Raw genomic sequence first — 21124 nt, 5'->3', positions numbered from 1 at the left:
TTTTCTCTTTCCAGGGACAGGGAAAGCTTCAGTGCCTTTGATGTCAGCTCATAATCCCTGGATTTGGAAAGCTCAAATTGAAAATGCTTTTCAGATGGCTGATAAGTGGTGCTGTTAGAAAATCCACTGTTAATGGGGCTCTTAACGAGCGTGACCCCCTCCCCACACACTTTTTAAGACTGCAAAATGTATTGTTATAAATTTGTTGCATGTCTGGACACCCCTTCTAATGTCTGCACACACATACACCCTTTCTAATCCCTGGGTGCCAAATGCTGAAATTAGCATGTTAAAATATAAACCATGTTGAAATATAAGACGGGCTGGTTTTCTGATGCCACAATCACCTGGAGAGATGGGATACCAAGAGAACAAAGGGAGAGGCAATGACCCATTAAGAAAGCCCATCAGCAAGACTGCGTCAGCCAGAAAGTTGGGTAGTCAGAGTTGCAGTAGGCCCATTGCAATTCACCTGATATAAGCAAGAGGGAAAAAATAGTTGTGTTTCCAAGTTAGAGAAAGGGTGTGTGAGAGAGAGCAATGTGGGCTGGCAGTTCGATTCTAAGGAGCCTCTTGGGGTGTAATAATGAAAACCCCTCCATCAGAGGCTCAGGAATATCACAAAGACACCACTGCGTCTCCGTTGTGCCTCGTTTCCGAACCCTGGGCAAGTGCCGGGAGCCCTGGAATCTCACACCGCTCAGACACAGGGATGGCTTGCAACAACATTATTATTCCTTGCTCATTCTGCTCAGCAGAGCCCTGGATTTATGCCTCTGACGCCCCCCACCCTCGAGTCCTGCTTTGGAAGCACTACTAATAAACACACGGAGAACAGTTTAAAAAAAAACAACCCCAGACAGAAATCAGGTAAGTTTTCTCTCTTCTCTCTCTCAGAAACCAGAAGTCCGCCTCTGCAGAAAACTCTCCCTTATAGCGTCTCTTCCTGGGACTTTTAGACTCGCACCCGACTCAGCCGGGCCCAGCACATCTGCGTCAAATGGGGAGAGTTTATGAGGCGGCACGCAGCGAACCAACTACAAATCCCAGCATGCCTATCGAGGCGTCCTGGGTCGCTATTGGCTGCGGGCTCTGACGTCCCGTTCCTCCCTGTGCCCGGGCCGGCTGATCGGCGCCGCTGTGTGTGTGTGTATCTTTCTGAGTTTGGTGCCGGAGCGAGAGGGGAAAACAGCGGCTGCTGCTGCAAGTTCGGCTTGGCAGGAGCCATGGCAGCTGCCTTCGGCGTCGCCAGGACTCAGCGAGCGCGCCGGTGTCTGCTGCTGCAGCTGCCAAGGGCCTTCCGAGCCACGCTTGGCCGAGGCTGCCGCTCTGGGGTGCCGGCGCGGCAGAAGCAGCAGCAGGCGCTCGCGGTGCCTTCAGCCTCTGCGGAGGTGAGGAGAGAGGAGGGGGCAGGTGGGTGGGTGAGAGGGGTTATGCACACTATCCTTCAAAAATAAGCCCTGCCTGCTGCATTCATTGCGGGCCTCGCTTCCTCCCAGGTAAGTGGGGGGTGACTGCGGCGCTACGCGTGTTTACTCGGGAGTAGGCCGAGGGGCGTTTCTTTCCCCTTCAGTCACTGTCCCTGTGTGTGATCTTCCTCACCTGGGCACTTCTTCCAGGCTGTGGGCAGGTGGGGTCCAGGCACGCGCCCGACGCATTTCAAGTTGCGCGATTTAAAGTCTGTGTTGGAGAGGTCTTGCGCAGCAAGCCCCACACGGATCGGACTTTTGGGTTTGATTGCAGCCTCGCGTGATCTGCCCGCCAACGAAATCGGGATGAATGTTCAACTGAAGCAGGTTGAGCAGTTCCAGCCAAGCGTGCATGGATGGCGTGGTGGGAAGTTATTTTTTTAGTGAAAGGGTTAAGGAGTTGGGTATGCTGAGCCTGGAGAGGGCAGGGTTAAGATGCAGCATGAGAACACAGAGGCAAGAAATAAATGTTCTCTTTTGCGGAGTGGGGGCAGCGAAGGAGTCAAACCCAAAACAGGTTCCAAATGCAATAAACCTTTTCCTAGGATGAAGTTCCTGATTTTTAATCAGAGGCAGATGGCGCCCTATCAGCAATGTTGTAGCAGAACATTTCCTGCCTTATTGGGGGAATGGACTAGACAAACTTTGAGGTCCCTTCCAACTGTAATTCCACCAATGTTTTCTGGATAAGAGAAGTGTGCAGTTTTAAAGTCCCTGAATGATTTCTGTGTATAATTTATGGCACAGTGAAATATTGCGCAAGTATTCTGGAACAAGGGTCCTTAAACTTCACATACACAGACACCCTCCCCCTCCCCCTCCCCGGGCCCTCTGGAAATGGATGAAAATTACCCACCAGTCAAAAAATGGTGGTGCAGGGGCAGAGTCAATCACAAAACGGTGGCAGAAGGAGATAGTTTGTCACAATCCACTGATAATTAGTGACATCAGTTTCTACTGATATCTGATCCAACTTTGGGAATTGCAAAATTCTCTGCCACAACATTTCCCTTGCAGCAAGAAGTTCCATAGCTCAGCTTTCCTCGAAGTAGAGATACTTGCGCTGGAAGTACTGACAGCCTCCTCTTTGAAGGCAGGGTATGCTCATCCAGAGGCTGTTAAGTAGAAACACTTTCTCTTACATATTTTTCTCTTCCCACCCATACATCTCCAGGTGAATTCTACCCATCTCCTGTAATTTCTTCTCCTTTTTCACACTCAGTTTCTGTCACCCTCGGGCCATTTTTTTAACCCAGTCTCCTTGCTACTTTTACATTAACTTCTTCCTGCAATAATAATAATAATTAATTAATTAATAATTTAATATGATCTGCTATAACAACTTTCTCCCCTCATCTTCATTGCTATTCCTTGTTCGTTTGTTTATTACTAGCAATTAACCACAGAAGGAACCTCAAGGGCCATCTAGTCCAACACCCTGCAATGCAGGAATCTCAGCTAAAATATTCAGGACTGGTTGCCATCCAACCTCTGCTCAAAAATATCCAGTGAAGGACAGACCACCACCTTCTGAGGGAGACCCTTCCTCTGTTCTACCTGAAAAGTTAAGTTTTGATTCGGAATAGGTTTGGAGACAAAACAAAATTAACCCCAACAGGTTAGCACTGGTAATCTGGATTGCATGTACAGATAAGAAAGAACTGGGGGACAATTAAAAGCAAGTGGTTACATGTTATACTATATTATCTTTTACTTTGTTAGCACTTAACCAAATGTTCTATAAAAAGTGCAGAGCACACATTTCTATATTAGAGCTTTCTAGGTTGAAATGTAGAAAAGAAAAACAAGAAGTTAATGCAGAAAATTGTTTGGTTATTTATATATTCCTAATAGTCAAGGCAAGGCAATCTTTTACTGTACATCACTCACAATATCTTCAATGGAACTGACAAAGTGTATCCACTTACCTAGAAGTGAGTGACTTTTTTCTTTTCTTTTTTTTCAGTACTGAAAATGTTAAGTTAAATTAGCTATTACAATAGGTTATCGAAACATATAAATAACCTATCTATGAATGAGTTAAACATTAATCAGTGTAAACATAGTTACAATGTAATTTCATTGGTCTTATAATAGTCAGGGTCAAAAAGTTCCTACAATAAAATGTATAGATTGATTGTTTATGGGACTATATCATTCCATAAGAAGCTCTACTTTCTCATGAACCTGGGAGTCTATATTGGCTGCCATGCTAAAAGCCATTAGGTACCGATAGTCTTTTTAACAATATGCACCATATAAGTGTGTGTGTGTGTGTACTATTATTATTACTTTATGCAGCCTCTATGAATATTTTTTCACATCGGGATATCGTGTACAATGATTAGCTATTGGAGGCATCCACTTTGTGGCATGAAAAAACTTATTGCTGAAAGTTACCAAACAGCTATTCAGAAAATCAGGCAGAGAGATAACTCAGCTAAATTTGTCACTTTGAATATATGCTATGTGTAATTCATGGTAATATTTTTTGTTAACTGTAATAATTGTTTAGATAGCTTTAATTCATACAGACAAACTTTTTTGTTTTGCTTCTGTTTTGGTTCGTATCTGTAATGGTAGCCTAACCATGACTTTGACAACTTCTAATCTTTTCCCCAAATGCCACTACAGCAATCATTCCTATGCACTGTGTGCATAAATACACGTGTGGAGCTTCTGAGATCTCCTGGCAGCAGGTTGGAAAGGCACTAAATTTATCTCCCTCAGAAAGCTGAGTAGCTTGTTCTCGGAAACTGACTTTCTCTAGTGGCTTATTTATACATAAAGCTATGGTTTCATTTCACAAGTCCAGAAGGAATGGGACTTGTGTGTTGATAGTTCTAACCAACCCAATAAAGGAAAATAAAGGGGATAATTTAATCCTTTTCCCCATGCTTTAATGCGTGCTACACATGAGCAACAGTTTCCAGAGTTCTCCCACATGTTGGCATTATCAGGAAACTAAAATATGCTGCAAAGATCTGGATTCGTGTTACCGTATTGTCCCGAATATAAGCCGCACCCACAAATAAGCTTCATCTTTAAAATTGAAGGGGGCAAAAGAAAATTCCCGGGGGTGGCTTGGGAGCTATGAGTGGCACACCGTTGCCCACTGTTGCAGCTTCCTGGAGGGGGGCAGCTGTGCCACTTTGACGGCAATGTAAGGACAGGAATATAAGCCGCATTTTAACTTTTCACTGTCAAAATTTGGGAGCGGGGAGAAGTGTGGCTTATATTCGGGTCAATATGGTAAATTGTTGTGCCACAACCTGTGTGGGTCAAAGTGAAACAAAATACAGCAATCTAAACTGTTGTAGGAGGGCAAAATATGCCCTTCCCCACCCACGCACCCAACTGAGGACGCTGAGGGTAGGAGGCAGGATTTGCCTCCAGCCAGCAGTATCACATTTGGTTCTGCACATTCAAGTGCCAGCTTTGGCTCCCTAGCCTCAGGAATGTTTTTAAGGTTAGGGAGCCAAATGCCCACCCCTTGTTCTGGGTGGTTTCACCTCTACAACAGAGACAGATTATACAGAGACCCACTGCCCTCCTCACTGACTTCTATACGGAACCCTTCTAGGACTCCACATATGCACTTCTCAGTGGTAAGCACATCTTTTGTTTGGGTGAGAGATGAGTGGGTTCTTGCCCTTTCAATTGCAAACAAAATCTTGCCTCTCCTTCTCAGGAGAGGGGCAGGATCAGTGGTGACCAAAAATGTTGGTCTTGGTGAGAAGCTAAAAAGTAGTAGTTGGACCATCAGACTATGTGCTAGGCAGTACCTTTCTCTGCCAGTAGTAATGGCGGGCATTTTGCTGTTTCTGCAGAAAACTACTGTATTGTTTCAACTTGGCCTCAGACCTGTTTTTCACAATCAACTTGTAAATCACATTGAAACTAGTTTAAAAGCAAGGAGCCCCAGGCTAAGAAAGAGATGACGTAACTTTACAGTGGCAGAATGTCTATACACCACAAAGAAATGAGAAGAAAACGCCCTGTATTTCTCTGTGTATCAGTTGTATCCCTTCCATTCACGTGATATGTTGCAGTCTTTACTTCTCAATAGTCCAGCATTAACACAGTGGATGCAAGATTGTAAATAATGTATTTGAGGGAGCACTTTCCTCCATAAGTCTCTATGCCTTCAAGTTTGAAACCTAATCTTTGTGGGTGTTGCATCTGCCCTGGTGTTTTTGCTAGCCATATTGAGCCCAAGCCGCAGTCTGTAAATCTGCTTCTTACTATAATTAACAAAAATGTTAGTGTAGGTGTAATACCAGCTGTAGTTAGCTCTAAAATAGAAATGGAGGCATAATGAGAGGGTAGAGGGGGGAACACAGAAGCTCATGAGATGCATCCAGTTCCTTAACCATGGCAGCGTTGCATCTATACCAAACCATCGTTTATGGTTGAGATGAACTGGAGACTTTCCACTTAACACTCTTTAGTGGTTTAGCGTGCTAACTCTCAGAATTATATGCAACTTGGAGTGTAATGTTTTACGTCACTTTTCTATAATACAACTTACCATGAAATGGTGTGTGTGCACATGCAAACATCTGTTCTCTGTGTCTGGGCACCTTGATAATACCAGAGCTTTTAGCATAGGTAGAAGTGTTTGTTTTAGCCTCACGTTCAGTATCCTTGAATTGTTAACGAGATGTGTGCCTCTCTAAATATCCTTAAAGAGTTTCAGGGCATTAAAAAGATCAAAAATCACAAGTGGGACCTGTCCAGGGTACCATTTGTGCTTTTATGCCTGCCTCCAGGATACAGACACATTTTTCCTTCCTCCTACTCACAATGTTATCTGTCTGGGTCCCCCCCCCCCCAACTGAAAACATTTAATGTCTTCAGGATGCCAGTGAATATGTTCCATGGGATGATGTTTAAGAACGTTTGGTCCTGGATTTTTTTAAAAAATTGTTTTGTATTTCTGGATACTTTAGGGTTCATCCAAGCATTCTGATACGCCATTCTCCCTCCCCCTCCCCCCCCATCCCCCCGGCAGTAGGCTCATTTGGCGCCAGTCTTTTTGACACCCAGCCACCTGAGTTGATTATTATTTTTGGATGAGAGAGACAGAGAGAGACTTTTTTTTTTTTGAAAACATGGTTATGAAAAGAAAGGTTGCAGTGATGCAGATGTGTCAAAAAAGAGAGATAAGTACATAGTCAGACAGATATAAAACAAGAGTATATTTAAACTTCCCTATTTCTTATTACTGTCAGTGTAAGGAAAGTGTTAAGAGTTGTGAAATCCTAATGGCTTGGAAACCTCAAAAGAGTTATTTGAACATTGTATTGTGGAATTCGTGTCCTTTACATAACAGCTGCGTTCACTGATCCTAATAATTTGCTTTGGCTCTGTTTCACACACGCTACAGCAACAAACCAGGATTTGTTACCAAGTGTTTCCCAACATCTCTTTGTCATATTCACACTTTAGCTTTGTGGGTGCAAACTTTTAAAAAACCGGAACAACTTAGCTCTGTACCTAAGAATATGTGATGTTACTCTTTTAATGGTTCAGTAATCTTTAAAGTTTGATAATCTGTAAATGGTCAGATTTCTTTAAATGGGCCAGTTGATTCACGAGGCAGTGTTGCCTTATTGATCTGTGTTTGGAGTTGCAGAGTTGCTGGCTTGTAACTGATTCTAGCTCCTCACGGCCTCTGCTGAATAACAGAGTGAGCACTTCTTCATAGCTATAAAAATGGAAAGCATTGTGAATATTCGGAACTGGCACAAAATTATTGAATTCATCCTGTCATATGAGACATCTTAACTCTCCCTTCTCCTGAAACTGGGAGTTCTAAGTCATCTAGGCTTGTGATAGGTTATGGATTTCTGGCACATAGACATCACTTTCCTGACAACAAAATATCTTAATCAGCAAACATCTTTATTTCTTTTACAGGTTAATTTATTAACTCTCACACTTGTGCCCTTTATCTTGTGTGGCTGCAAGACAGGAAGCTTTTATTTCAGCTCTTGAACAAACCGCAGTTCCCCATTACATCTGAACCTGAAGAACTGTGGTTTTCTTAAATGGTGATTTCAGTTCAGTGCAGTACTGTATTTGAAACTGGGGTATGATCCCGGCTTGTTATAAGAAACTGATACTGAACTAGTTTCCTTCGTTCTGACATATCAGCAAAACCTTGTTTCTTCCTTGAGACCAGAGGTGGAGAGAGCATGTAAAACCAAACTTTTCATTCGACCCATGTTCTTTTAACATCAAAGTCTTACCATCCCACAGTATAAATCCATTACACTTGTTATGATATGAACAGTGTGGCCTATTGATTTAATTACCCCCTTTGAGGTTCTGCCCACGTGTGTGTATTTTTTGTTGCACCTTTTGATGGAATGATTAATAAATAATAGTTACATTATTTGGAGGGTGAAGTCAAGAATGACAGCTACACGTCCCTGCATTGCAGGGGGTTGGACTAGATGATCCTCAGGATCCCTTCCACCTCTACAATTCTGTGATTCTTTTATTCAGTTTAGGGCTGTCGGTGCTCGAGTTAACAAGATTTACTAGTGTCTGGCAAGCTGACAGCTGTCACACAGTCAAGAGAAGAACCACCAGAACTTAAAGCTGAAATAGTATATCCATGTGAACCTTCAGAGTCTACAGATAAGCTTCTTTAGAGTTGCTGGTTCACTTTTTTAAAATGCTCTTGCCTGAGGTTGTTTGAAGGTAGGTAGTATTTTAAGGTAGATTTTCAGGATTCTTGTATGTGGGCTTAAGCTTTTGCGGCATGACCCTCAGCTTTCAGGAGAACAAAATATGACAGACAATGGGAGAGAGCAACAGGGAATAACATATTCCTTTATATAGTATTACTCAGTAGCAGAATCACTGAGATAGTAAATCCTCAAAGCAAGGTTTTCCATCCGGCATTGGTGTTAAGAGAAATAAAATAACCAGATAAACATACAGAATCTACCTGTCTGCCGAGCTATTCTGCTGGGAGGAAGTGGAAGCAGACTGTTAATTTCATTGTAGTTGTATACTTTGTCTAGTGAAATTAAAGTATAATAATAATAATAATAATAATAATAATAATAATAATAATAATATATTTATACCCCGCCCATCTGGCCGGGCTCCCCCAGCCACTCTGGGTGGCTTCCAACAAAATACTAAAATACAGAAATCCATCAAACATTAAAAGCTTCCCTAAACAGGGCTGCCTTGAGATGCCTTCTAAGGGTCTGGTAATTGTTCTCTTTAACCTCTGGTGGGAGGGCATTCCACAGGGTGGGTGCCACTACCGAGAAGGCCCTCTGCCTCGTTCCCTGTAACTTGGCTTCTTGTAGCCAGGGAACCGCCAAAAGGCCCTCGGGGCTGGACATCAGTGTCTGGGCTGAACGGTGGGGTTGGAGACGCTCCTTCAGGTATACAGGACCGAGGCCGTTTAGGGCTTTAAAGGTCAACACCAAAACTTTGAATTGTGCTCGGAAACATACTGGGAGCCAGTGTAGATCTCTCAGGACCGGTGTTATGTGGTCCCGACGGCCTCTCCCAGTCACCAGTCTAGCTGGTGTAATAACTTGTCAAGTATAATAACTTCTCACATCTACACTATGCATTTAAAGTACTGTAATTCTGATTTAACCGAATTCATAGAGAATTCTGGGAATTGTAGTTTAAGGGTGCTGACCTCACAGAGCTACAGTTCCCAGCACCAGTAGCAATCTGCTGGGATTCTTCATTATTGTTGAAGCGGTATAATCACGCTTTAAAGGTAGAGTGTGGATGTGACCATATTATATATTATATAGTACTAGTGTATTTCAGCCCGTTCAATAACGGGCGCTAGAACATCCCGGGGTTCGGAGAAGCACTTGCGCAGTGCTTCTCCGAACCCTGGGACCTGTCCTTGCTGTCGGCGGCAGGGGGACAGGAACGAAGGAGGAGAAAGCAGCCCTTTCTCCTCCTTCCTTCCTCTCCCCCCGCCGCCGACAGCCCTTTCTGTTGGCGGTGAGGGGAGAGGAATGAACGGAGAGAAAGCAGCCCTTTCTCTCCGTTCATTCCTCCCCCCCCCACCGCCGACCGAAAGCACAGATCCCGGGGTTGCCGGCTCTGTCGGGTGGGGGGAGGGAGAAGCAATCCAATCCTCTGCTTCTCCCTCCCCCCGCCTGACAGAGCCAAATGCCGGCTCTGTTGGGCGGGGGGAGGGAGAAGCCGAAGACCGATGGGATCTTCTGCTTCTCCCTCCCCCCCACCCGACAGAGCCTGCAACCCCGCAGCGGGGGCTTTTCGCCGTTTGCCTTCCCCCCAGGGGGAGGCAAACGGCAAAAAACCCCGCCGCGCCACACTTCGGCTCCGGGACTGGCTTGGCGGTGGCGGGAAGAAGGGGAGGAATTCCTCTCCTTTTTCCCGCCACCGCCAAGCCAGTTCCCCAGCCAAATTGCCCGCTGCCGCTTCGACTTCCTCAGCTACGGCAAGCAGGCAGACAGTTCGCCAGCGGTCCCATGCCAGCGGTGTGTGGCAAGGCGGGGGGGAGGAGCGCTTCTCTCCCCCGCCGCCTCGCAGCGCACCTCCAGCATGAGACGGGGCTTCGGAGCGGCGGTTGGCGGAGTGGCGGTTGGCGGTTGTCTCTGCCTCCAATCCCTGTGTCCCTGGGGCACATGCGCAGTAACCCAGGGACACACGGAATCTGGACGCAGAGACACAGGGACTTATATAGGATGCATTAGGTATTCTGTCACTATCACTGCCTCTGGGACAGTCATGACACCACTTATACAAGATATGTGAACACAATTTCAGAAAGGCAAGAGGGTGTCGTAGGGGAATTGCAAGGAGAAAGAGCTCTGCAGACAAACGTGATTCAGTCTTGCCCCTCTTATTTCAGAATCTCTGGGGTAAATGTCAGACAATGTCACTTTCCCTTGTGTTGTAATGAAGCTGTTACCCCCCCCCCCCAAATCTTGGGTGGAGAGGAAACTCCCACCCTATGCAGATGACCAGACGATAAAGAGAATCCCCTGTGTGGTAGGTATAGGGGGTTCCACCTTCACCAGGGGTTTGGGCGGATACACAGCCTCTTCCTTTTGGGGTACTGGTGATCTAGCTGGCTGACTTTTCTGTGGCTGAACAAACTGAGTTGAATTGAATTAACAGACCTATGCTGATACAGTGGACTTCCCTTTCCTCCTGTTGTCATTCTCCCCCCCCCCTTAAAAAAAAACCACACTTGCCCTGGAGAGGTATGCAAAAGGAGTCTGCAGGAGTGTGGTGTTGTAGCAGAAATTCATTTTGTGAGCAAAGGTTTGCTTATCGTGACATTGGATCCCACACTGTAATAAAAGGTAAACCCTGGACAGTTAAGTCCAGACAAAGGCGACTATGGGGTTGTGGTGCTCATCTCGTTTTTAGGGCGAGGGAGCCGGCATTTGTCCACAGACAGCTTTCCGGGTCATGTGGCCAGCATGACTAAACTGCTTCTGGCACAATGGCAGCAATCCATCCTCATTAGCTTCTTGGCTGTCAAAATACCTAGCAACTATTGGTTTTAATTATTGTTTACTTCATTTCCAAATCACATCCCGTGAAGCACGGTGAAACAATCTAGTAACACATATAAGACAGATATAGATTATATATATATATATAATCGTTTAAAACAATGGCATATTTATAAAATCTACTAAAACCCCAAATCAGATAACAACTAGCATAAAGGTTATGGAAGTTCTGTTGAAAGAGGAATATCTAGATGATTGGGATGAAACAGGAGTACTGTTTAACATTTAGAAGAGGGATGCCATGAAATTGAACAAAATGTAGATATACAGACTTCCTCTTTGTTTATTTAAACTGAAACTGGAGAAGCAGCCCTCTGTTCTGAAACCTGGCCTGTGTGGTTTGCCATTTTCCTTGTGCTGCATCCTATTTCCATCTAAAAAGCAACGGCACGAGAAACATCGTTAATAAATGATTCAAGAGGTCACTGTGGCAATTCATTCAGACCTTTGACATTGTGTTCTTCATATTGTGTAATCTGTAACATGATGTGTCCCATGGGAAAACACACACACACAATCACTTAATCACTCCAAATGTTTTGGCCAAGGTTAGTAGCTGTCTTCATTGTAGAATTGGCAGTTTGAGGACAATAATTTGAGATTTCAGAAATAAAAGTTTTTGATGGATAGGAACGTAATACCTGTCACTGAAAATCAGGCATAACTGTAGATATTCTAAAGAAAAGTACGGTAATACCACTGTACTGCATTAATGGGAGACAAATTGAGCTTGTAATTACCTCCTTCACAAATTTCAACTGGTAACATGAAAACACGCGTATTTCACCTGGGATAAAGGTTTTAGAATGCATAGGAACTTTTCATAAATCATAGAATCATAGAGTTGGAAGAGACCACAAGGGCCATCCAGTCCAACCCCCTGCCAAGCAGGAAACACCACCAAAGCATTCCTGAAAGATGGCTGTCAAGCCTCCGCTTAAAGACCTCCAAAGAAGGAGACTCCACCACACTCCTTGGCAGCAAGTTCCACTGTCGAACAGCTCTTACTGTCAGGAAGTTCTTCCTAATGTTTAGGTGGAATCTTCTTTCTTTTCAAAGGGACAATGCTGAGAAAACACAGCACTTTATTATTTAAAAAATGCTTCTATAATTTCAATTTAAAGAGGATAATGCTCTGCAGTTCCTAAATGAGATGGAGTTTGAATATTTAACATTTCCTAAGGTACAGTTCACATGTTACGTGTTGATGTGGTCTCATTGTACAAGATTCAGCTAGTGAGACCTCTCAGAAACCTGTGTAAGGACTTCCACTTGCGCAATGGTCTTCTCCTTTCCCTGCATGCCCCTTAAAATTGGCTTGGGGTTGTCAGGAGAACCCCCAAAATAGTGCTCGGGGGGGAAGGGGGCATCGTTCTGTCGGGGAAGTTGAAAAGCTTATTCTGACAGAACAATTGCCATGGAGCTATGCTGAATTCCTTTGGGAGGAACATTTAGCACTAACGTACAGGGTCTGGGGATTCTGTGAGATGAACTCTTAGTAGAGGAAGATCATTCAAACTTGTAGGTCTGGATGAGACTTGGTGGAATGATTCCCATTATTCGGAATATAGCAATTGAAAGAAAAATATATATATGGGGGCATGAGGCAATTGTTAAATTGATGGTAAGGTTAAGGAAACATGGAAAGTATAAAGACTGGACAGTTGAAAGCTGGTTGAGTAGTATATGAAAAGAGAGCTTGGGCTACAAGTAATGAATGTAGGTCACATACTAATATAATTTAGTAGCAATGACACAAACATTTTTATCCATTTATCTCTGTTTCACTTCTGTAGCATTAGAGGTTTTAAAACGTGTTTATAGAAGATTTTTTTAAAGAAAAAAATTCACATGCAGATGCATTTGGAAATATTTGGAAATTCAAATAAACACACTTGGACTAACCCAAATAGTTGTGTATGTACCTAGGATTTTTAGTCTGTTGCTAGGTTTCCAAAACGTTTGCCTCATTTAAAACAGCTCCTCTTTTCAGTCTGCTGTTCTCTGGAAGATGTTTGTCTTCAACAGCCTATGCTAGTAAAAAAGCTAAAGCTGATTGCCCAATAGTTGAGTGGGAGATTATATAACGATTAATTTTGGCTTGTTTTTAATTGCTTTGCTAAGCATGTTGTAGTAAACCTAAAAGCTGCCAGTAAATCAAAATGGCCACATTACTTAATTAATACCTTGCTGTCCCCTCTTGCTTCTCGTGCTGTCAGAGCTGAAATGTTTCCTTTCTGAATACAGATACCCTTTGAACAGAGGATAACTTGCTGTGAAGAGCATAGAGGATTTTATATTCTCAGTTTCTTCTGCCTTTATCTAGATAAGCGAAAATATTTTAAGTATTTATAAATCCAGCAATGGATTTATGTCCAATATTTTTGTCTAATGATTTTGTCTTATGTTATGATTTTGTCTAAACATGGGTGGTGCTGATTGGTACCCAGTGAAGCATGTGGGACCTTATTTAATGAAATGTTTGGTGTTCTTGTTAAGTGTTCCAGTTAGTCATAGAATTGTAGAGTTGGAAGGAACCCTGAGGGTCATCTAGTCCAATCCCCTGCAATGCAGGAATCACAACTTAAGCATCCATGACAGATGGACATCCAACCTTTGCCCTTTGTTTTTTGCCAGTCCTTCTCCCCAAAATCAAGTAATTCAGCATTCTGGAGCTACTGAGCATACCAAGTCCTTCTTAGGATGTCTTTAGGGTTTCCCCCTTAACTGTGACAGTAAGGCTTACTCGTGGGTATGTGTGTAATATTTATTACAGCCTAAGACACACTGACATTATTTCATTGTCCCTTAGTTGGTTTGGGGGACTGTTTGCACCTTGAATACAGTTTGCTTTTTCAAGTACAGGCATGTTCAATATATTAATATTGTTGGCTGAGCACAGTCATTTTGAAAAGAGTGAGGGCATATATTGTTCCTTTCAAAGCAAGAACAATCTCCTCCGGCTGCACAGTTTGCTATATTATCAACTGCATCTTGTTTAGATTTTTATCTTTGGTGTGTACAATTACATAGAACAGCCTGACTCTTAAAATGCAGCTACCTTAAGCAGTCTGGACAGAAAAGTACCTGACTTCACTCTCACCCCTAAGATTCAGAATTATCCATTTGTTTTCCTGAACGTATCTATATTAAATGTGAAAGTAATTTTGTTTGTAACTCAGGAAATTACAAGTGCAAGAAGAAAAGGATTCCTAGCTGAACACGCTGCCCCATTCTCTGCATTCTTGACTGATGGCTTTGGTCGCCAGCATAACTACTTAAGGATCTCCTTGACTGAGAAATGCAACCTCAGGTGTAAGTCTCTTAAGTCTGAATAGGATACCAGTGGGGCAATACTGTTAGACTCCAGCTCCCATCAACCCCAGCCAGCACGGCTTCTGATCAGTCATGATGGGAGTTGTATTCCAGCAAGTTCTGGAGAGCTGGAGGTTCCCCTTCCCTGGAATAGGATCATGTTCCTGAAGCCTGAAGATGTGTTTTCATGACGTAGTTTTACTGCGCATGTCTTAAGCATAGTTGGACTCTTCTTGCATACATTCCTTATAGCAGCAGGGTGCCGCCCCAGAACCGCTTTAGTGTTGTTGACTATTATTTTGCGGCAGTTAATACATGTAAGTGGCAACCGCAGTGGGCAGCTTGGGTCATGGAATAGGAATCTCCTGCGAATCTTTCAGTTCTATTCTTATTTAGCAATAGTTACGCATGTCTGTCTTTTCTTCTTCTTCTTTGCATTTTGTTCATTTGCTGCATGTTTCAGGTCAGTACTGTATGCCAGAAGAGGGAGTTCAGCTCACTCCGAAATCTGAACTGCTGAGCACCCAGGAAATAATCACCCTTGCAAGGCTCTTTGTGAAGGAAGGTGTGGACAAGATCCGATTGACCGGAGGAGAGCCTCTCATTCGGCCTGATGTGATTGACATCATAGGTATGCTCCTTGTATAGTTTTGTTATGCAATGTTCATGGGATCCTCTCGTTTACAAAGCATGGTTTGGAACAGTGTGGAAGATGCTACCTGGAGTGCTTTGAAAATTCAGGCAGATCTGTAGGAGCTTCGCTGTACACAAAAGGATGGAATGACAGCCGTTCTGTCAGCTTTGTCCTCTTATTTTGTATCTCAGTGGATTTCTTTTTCTCATCTTCAGACATTTCTGAAAGTTAGCAATGTATGACCATTATGAAATACCCGAGTATCCGAGAATAGGTCTCCTGCAATATTTGCTTCCCAAGAAAGCGGCATATTTCAAAATCTTTCTCACACACTCCATTTTACCCCTTCTTAGTTTTACTTTGCATGTTATATTAATCCTTAATAGATATAACTTCTGCATAGGAAAAGCGTGTACAATGGCAGTGTCAAGTGCAAGCCACTTTCTGCAGTGGTTGTCCCGCCAATGTATTTGGGGACACTGAAACCCTACCCCACAGTTTGTGTGTTACTTTATGTGTGCTTTTCCTCCACGGTTAAAACGTCATTGGCTAATGGGGCAAAGGTGGTTGAGCTGTGCATGTGGAAGGCCCCAAGTTAAGTCCCTCCAGTATCTCCAGTTCAAAGGACCAGAGAGCAGACTGCCTGTGACCCTAGAGCAGTGGTGGCCAAACTTGGCCCTCCAGCTGTTTTGGGACTACAACTCCCATAATCCCTAGCTAACTCCCATAATCCCATAATCCCTAGCTAACTGGACCAGTGGTCAGGGATGATGGGAATTGTAGTCCCAAAACAGCTGGAGGGCCAGGTGGGTGGGCAGTATGGGAGTAATAATTCGATGTGGAATACAGAGTTTCCTATGTGTCATCCAAGATCCTGGGTGATAAGCAGGATGAAGGTGGTAAATTGTTGCTGTCTTTCCAGGAAGACTAGGGTACAGAAATAGACTTCCAAATATTTATTTAAGAGTGTGGTGCATGATAAGACCCAATGTCTGAAAGTCTTATTGTATTTATTTTTTGCAAGTGCTACATGTGGCAAGACACACAGAGTGGGGTGGGGTATAAATATATAAATATAAATAATATAAATAATATAATTATAATTATAATTATAAATATAAATACAGCCGTACCTCGGGTTATGAACACCTCAGGTTATGAACTCCGCAAACCTGGAAGTATTTTTGCCGCACGTGCGGTCTGTGCATGCACAGAAGTGGTGCGCGCAGTTTGTGCATGCGCAAAATGGCGCTTCGGGTTACGACCGTTTTGGGTTACGAACTGCGTCCCGGAACAGATCGTGTTCGTAACCCGAGGTACCACTGTATAAAAGTAAATAATAATAATAATAATAATAATTTTATGATTTGACAGTTGTTTTCGCCCCCTCCCTGGGTTCCTTGTTTTGTCTTATACCCGTTGACCTGTTGTTACTTATTCTTGCTTATTTTTGTTAATATTCTTTTTCTTTACTATGTTTTCCCAGCTCAGATGCGCAAACTAGAAGGGTTGCAAACCATTGCTGTCACGACCAATGGTATTAACTTGGCCAGATTGTTGCCCCGGTTAAAGGAGGCCGGCCTGAATGCCATTAACATCAGTTTGGATACCTTGGTCCCAGCAAAATTTGAATTCATTGTCCGTCGAAAAGGTATAACTGGAAGCTTGCTGTGATTTCCACCATAATGGTTTTTTTTTTAGCATTTCCATTGTTATATCCTGCATAGTGTCTGTCTGATTACAGGATGATGTCAAATGGGGAATGAAGGCTGACCATCTCTGTCATCTCTTTCACAGTCAGAACTCCCTTTTCATTGCAGCCCGCTGTATAGAGATGAATATTCAGGAATTAATCATCAGATTGCTTGCTGTTTGTGTGACTCCTACTTTACTTATTTAGCAGAGACAGCATGCTAGAACTGAGAAGGCTTATAATCTACATTAGACAGGGCAAATTGGGATAAAAGGAAAGAGCTTTATAAAAAAAATAGTAAAAAAGTAGTTAATTGGCATTGCTTACTGGTGGTTTCAGAAACACTCTGCTGATTTTTATTTTAAGAAAAGGGGGGTTATGGCAGGTAGCTTGATAAATAGTTGGCTAAAGATTGACAAACAGTTCCATCTAAAAGAAGGAATGGCAAAGAAGACCCCAAGGAGCTCACAGTAAAGCAAAGTCCCACAAAGAACAGAGTACAAGGAGAACCATAAATGGCTTTGCAAATTCAGTGCCATCCAGGTTTTTCGTGCTACAGATCCCATCAGCCCTTTTATCCAAAACATCTGGAGGGCATTAGGTTGGAGAAGGCTGCCTTAAATGGCAAGAGTAGGAAACATGGAATTGATGTGGAAAGTCAAGAGAACACAAATAGAGACCTAAGGCAAGGTGTGTTATCTTAGTAAGAGGTGAAAAAGGGATGGATTCTAGACCGAGATAAGGATGTTCAGTTCAGTTGCTTCATCTGTAGTTCATAACAGTAACAGTATAGCAGCTGAAACCAAAAACCAATATTAAAATCAATTCCCATTAGTATGAGGTATCAATCAATGACATGCCAAATATCCAGGGGTCCTTTACCTTTTTTCATATGCATTAAATATATTTCTTGGCACCTTGAAGCAGCCTTAGCTGTAATTCAGGTGCTTTTGCTGAAATTGACCAGTGTTCATGCTCGTAGGAATAAAGCACCAGGGAACATATTCTGCACATTTTCATAATGGGTCCACGGAACATGGAGTGTGGAATGCCTTCCATTGCTTCCTCAGTGCAGATGCAGTACCTTAAATTAAAAGGCTCGTTATAATACTGCTAATGGGGGAGAAGCCACTTGTTGAAATGTCAACAGCTGTTCTCTGCTCAAACCTAAATCAATCAATTGCATGTTCAAGGCCATCGTTGATAAAATAATGAAATGCCATTGTTGAATATCGGGGTGTTTTATTAGTAGCCGATAAAACTAAATTATTATGGACAAAAATACTTTAGCTGGTTATAAATCCCAACTTGGTGACAGATAATTCTAGAATCTAACATGCACTTGTGGCCCAAAAATACCCTTGCCAAGAAATCATACAGTTGGCTTATTTTCTAGGGCCACTTCACAGAAGTGAGAAACCCTCTGTCCCCCATATTATAGAGGTAGGGCCTCGGCACCAAATGAAAACGAATAAATTCCCCTGCCTGCCCCCAAAGGTGCCAAGCATGTGCTCCTTTTTGTGAGGCTTAAATGGTCCTGCAAAATTGGGGTTGAAGTCTAGCAGTTATGTTCACATAGTTCCCTGTGGGGCGATTATAGCAGATTTTTCAGATATAAGTATGGAAGGTTTAACTTTAGGGGGGGGGAAAGCAATTGCAATTTGAGCCATTTGGCAGTAGTGGCAGGAAACAGGATTAATATTGCTTGAACAGAGCCTGTCACATGCACAAAAACTCTGAAGCCAGATTTTGAATGGCAAGCTTGTTCCCATTTTCAGCCTGTTCTTTAGAGATGAAATGTGGTTCCCTAGCCACTAGATGGTGCCATGGTATCGTTTTAATCAAAGGTACACTTTAAAAGAATCCAATAAAAAGTGCCTTTAATAGGTTCAAGATGTTAGTACATTTCCTTTTCGTTTCTAAATATGGATTGTGCTATGTTTGGGAATCTCTGCAGAGATGTGAGAGACTGACCTTTACCTACATATGAGAACATATCAAATTATAGAAATCGTATTGCGCAGTTGTGTAGGTCTGCTAAAAACTCTCACTCTCAGTGGAATGTCTGAGAAGGAAGATTCAAGCTTGACTGAGCTTATTCTCTGCAAAGGAATGATCTGCTCAGATGTCAGGCTATCTCTTTGCAGATCGTCCCTGACATGCCCATTAGGAAAACAAGTGAGCTGGTATGAATTGCCTAGATGTTAGTTTGTGATTGTCTTAACGCTTAATCGCTTGTGTTCCGATTACTTGTTCTCTTGGTTCTGAATTGTCTTATGACTTTCCTAAAGTCATACAAATGACCCCTTTCTTTCCTGACCTGTTTCTAAGCCTTTCCGTAAGGGTCTTGTTCCTGAGAGTAGCTCTTCAGTGTTTATCACCATATGTTATACTCTCAGGCGCCATGTTATTTTTGCAGTCATATTTTATCAAAATAAACCTTGCATTCGATGTCATAGGTTTTCTGAGTCACAGGAAGCAGAAGCAACATACCAGTTTTGGCACCAGGCAACTGATGTGATATTCCAATTTGTTTATTTGTAGATAAAGGTATAGGAAATACAATGATACTCTGTTTACCTCAAAATAGATAAAAATAAAAAAATACCAAAAATTGAATTATAAAAAGTTGGAAAACTTGCCCCGGTCTCCCCTACCTTGTGTGGAAACAAAATAAAAAAATTCATTCCAGTAGCACCTTAGAGACCAACTAAGTTTGTCATTGGTATGATCTTTCGTGTGCATGCACACTTCTTCAGATATATATGTGTGCATGCACATGAAAGCTCATACCAATAACAAACTTAGTTGGTCTCTAAGGTGCTACTGGAAGGATTTTTAAATTTTTTTACTATGGCAAACCAGCACGGCTACCGACCTCTAACTTGTGTGGTCAGTGTCCAGACTTGCCAGAAGTAATGGCTGTTTATTAATTGAGCAGAGCAGCCTTTCCCCTGTGAGATGGAAAGTAACTGATTCTGCTGTTTGATAACGATCATAATCTGCCACAAAAATACAAATTGTGAATTGTTGGGAAGTTTATGTTACACTTGACATCAAAGTCATAAAGTTCCCCATTCCTGGATTTTTAAATGTCAGAAGACAGACTTTATGTGTTATTTTAAAATTAAATTCATTTTCTATTTTAAGAAAGAAGATCTGTGTTTGTGTGAGTGCGTATCTTATGTGTTTAGTGTATGTATAAATATATGAATTTGTGCATTGCATGTGTGTTTACATTTAGAGAAAAAAAATATTTTTATCCATCCTGTTTCAGAGCTGATTTTTGTTTTTATTTTAGGTTTCCATAAAGTAATGGAGGGGATCCAAAAAGCCCTTGAACTTGGGTATTATCCTGTTAAGGTGAGAATTATTATCTTCCTGATACACGTTTGGGGCTGGTATCACTGTTGCTGAATAAAAAAATGGAAAACACAACTGAGTGTAGAGGCTCCATCCAGATAATTGAGTTCTGAAATAAATGCTTAATACCCAACTTTAGGTAATGGAAAAAATGGGTTATTTTCCAGTGATAATCCTTCTGAGCTTTTATTTTGATCGCCACTTATTCTGTCATGTGCATGATGTTGCCATAGACATATTCAATTTAGTCAGCTGGCTTTTCTTTCCTCCTAGGTGAACTGTGTAGTTATGAGAGGTCTTAATGAAGATGAGCTGGTAGATTTTGTGGCTCTGACAGAGAAGCAGCCCCTGGATGTGCGCTTCATAGAATACATGCCCTTTGATGGTGAGCATTTCAGCCACCCTGGCTGTACTTTGGATGATGCTGAAGTGAGCAGTTCCCACTTCTCCAGATGTTGGTGATGGGATGTCGACCGAGGACGTGTCTACAGCTTCTGTGGCCTCGAGAGCTTTCTTTCTTTTCTTTTTAAAAATATATTTATTGAATTTTATAACAGAGAAACAAAAAACACATACAAACAGACCACATGGGAAACACCCGATGTGGGGTACAATAAATGCACAAAATACAAACATACAAAAAGAATAACATACAGAATCAAAAACAACATTAAGAAAATAAACAAAACAAAACCAAAAGATAATATAATCCTGTTTATATATCTCAAGCTCTAACATTGTTGACTTCCTCATGTCCCTCCTAACTGCGTTTCATTGTATATAATCTTTAATAGTTTCTAAATCATAATTCAAATCTTATTTTTACATACTTAACCTATTTTACTTTTATTTCACATTTCATAATCTATTCAAAACTTAATTAACATTTATATCTAAATCTTATTATTATAAAAAAGAAAAAAAGAAAGAAAAATCAACAAATCCTTTTCTATAATCTCTCTGTGCTTCCAAATCTTTTGAGAGCTCTCTTGTTTGGAAAGGGACAAACAAAATTCCAGGGAATGCTTTATTTTGTATCTTTCTGTGTGACCCCAGACAGAAAAAAAATACGTCACGAAATAAGCCTTCTGTTTCACTCTCA

At 42.1% G+C, this 21124-nt stretch overlaps 1 protein-coding gene across 6 annotated transcripts in view; it reads left to right on the top strand.

Annotated features, from left to right (window-relative positions):
* Window positions 1–1117: 1117 nt before the first annotated feature.
* MOCS1 (molybdenum cofactor synthesis 1) overlaps window positions 1118–21124 on the top strand; it is a 36029-nt gene continuing 16022 nt past the window's right edge. Inside the window, exons 1-7 of one of the 6 annotated variants that reach the window (XM_035108122.2) lie at window positions 1118–1391; window positions 2863–3033; window positions 14200–14332; window positions 14796–14963; window positions 16453–16617; window positions 19961–20022; window positions 20296–20407. In XM_035108122.2, the coding sequence (XP_034964013.2) occupies window positions 14807–14963; window positions 16453–16617; window positions 19961–20022; window positions 20296–20407 (496 nt within the window). In that variant the 5' untranslated portion in view covers window positions 1118–1391; window positions 2863–3033; window positions 14200–14332; window positions 14796–14806. Of the gene's footprint in view, window positions 1392–1416; window positions 3034–14199; window positions 14333–14795; window positions 14964–16452; window positions 16618–19960; window positions 20023–20295; window positions 20408–21124 lie in introns of those variants that run through there. The other 5 variants (XM_035108121.2, XM_035108124.2, XM_035108126.2 and 2 more) reach the window with 5 other exon arrangements.

This window comes from Zootoca vivipara, chromosome 3 (assembly GCF_963506605.1).
Source record: "Zootoca vivipara chromosome 3, rZooViv1.1, whole genome shotgun sequence".
NCBI lineage: Eukaryota > Metazoa > Chordata > Lepidosauria > Squamata > Lacertidae > Zootoca > Zootoca vivipara.
The sequence above is the reverse complement of the archived record's forward strand: the minus strand, read 5'-3'. Positions and strand labels throughout refer to the sequence as shown.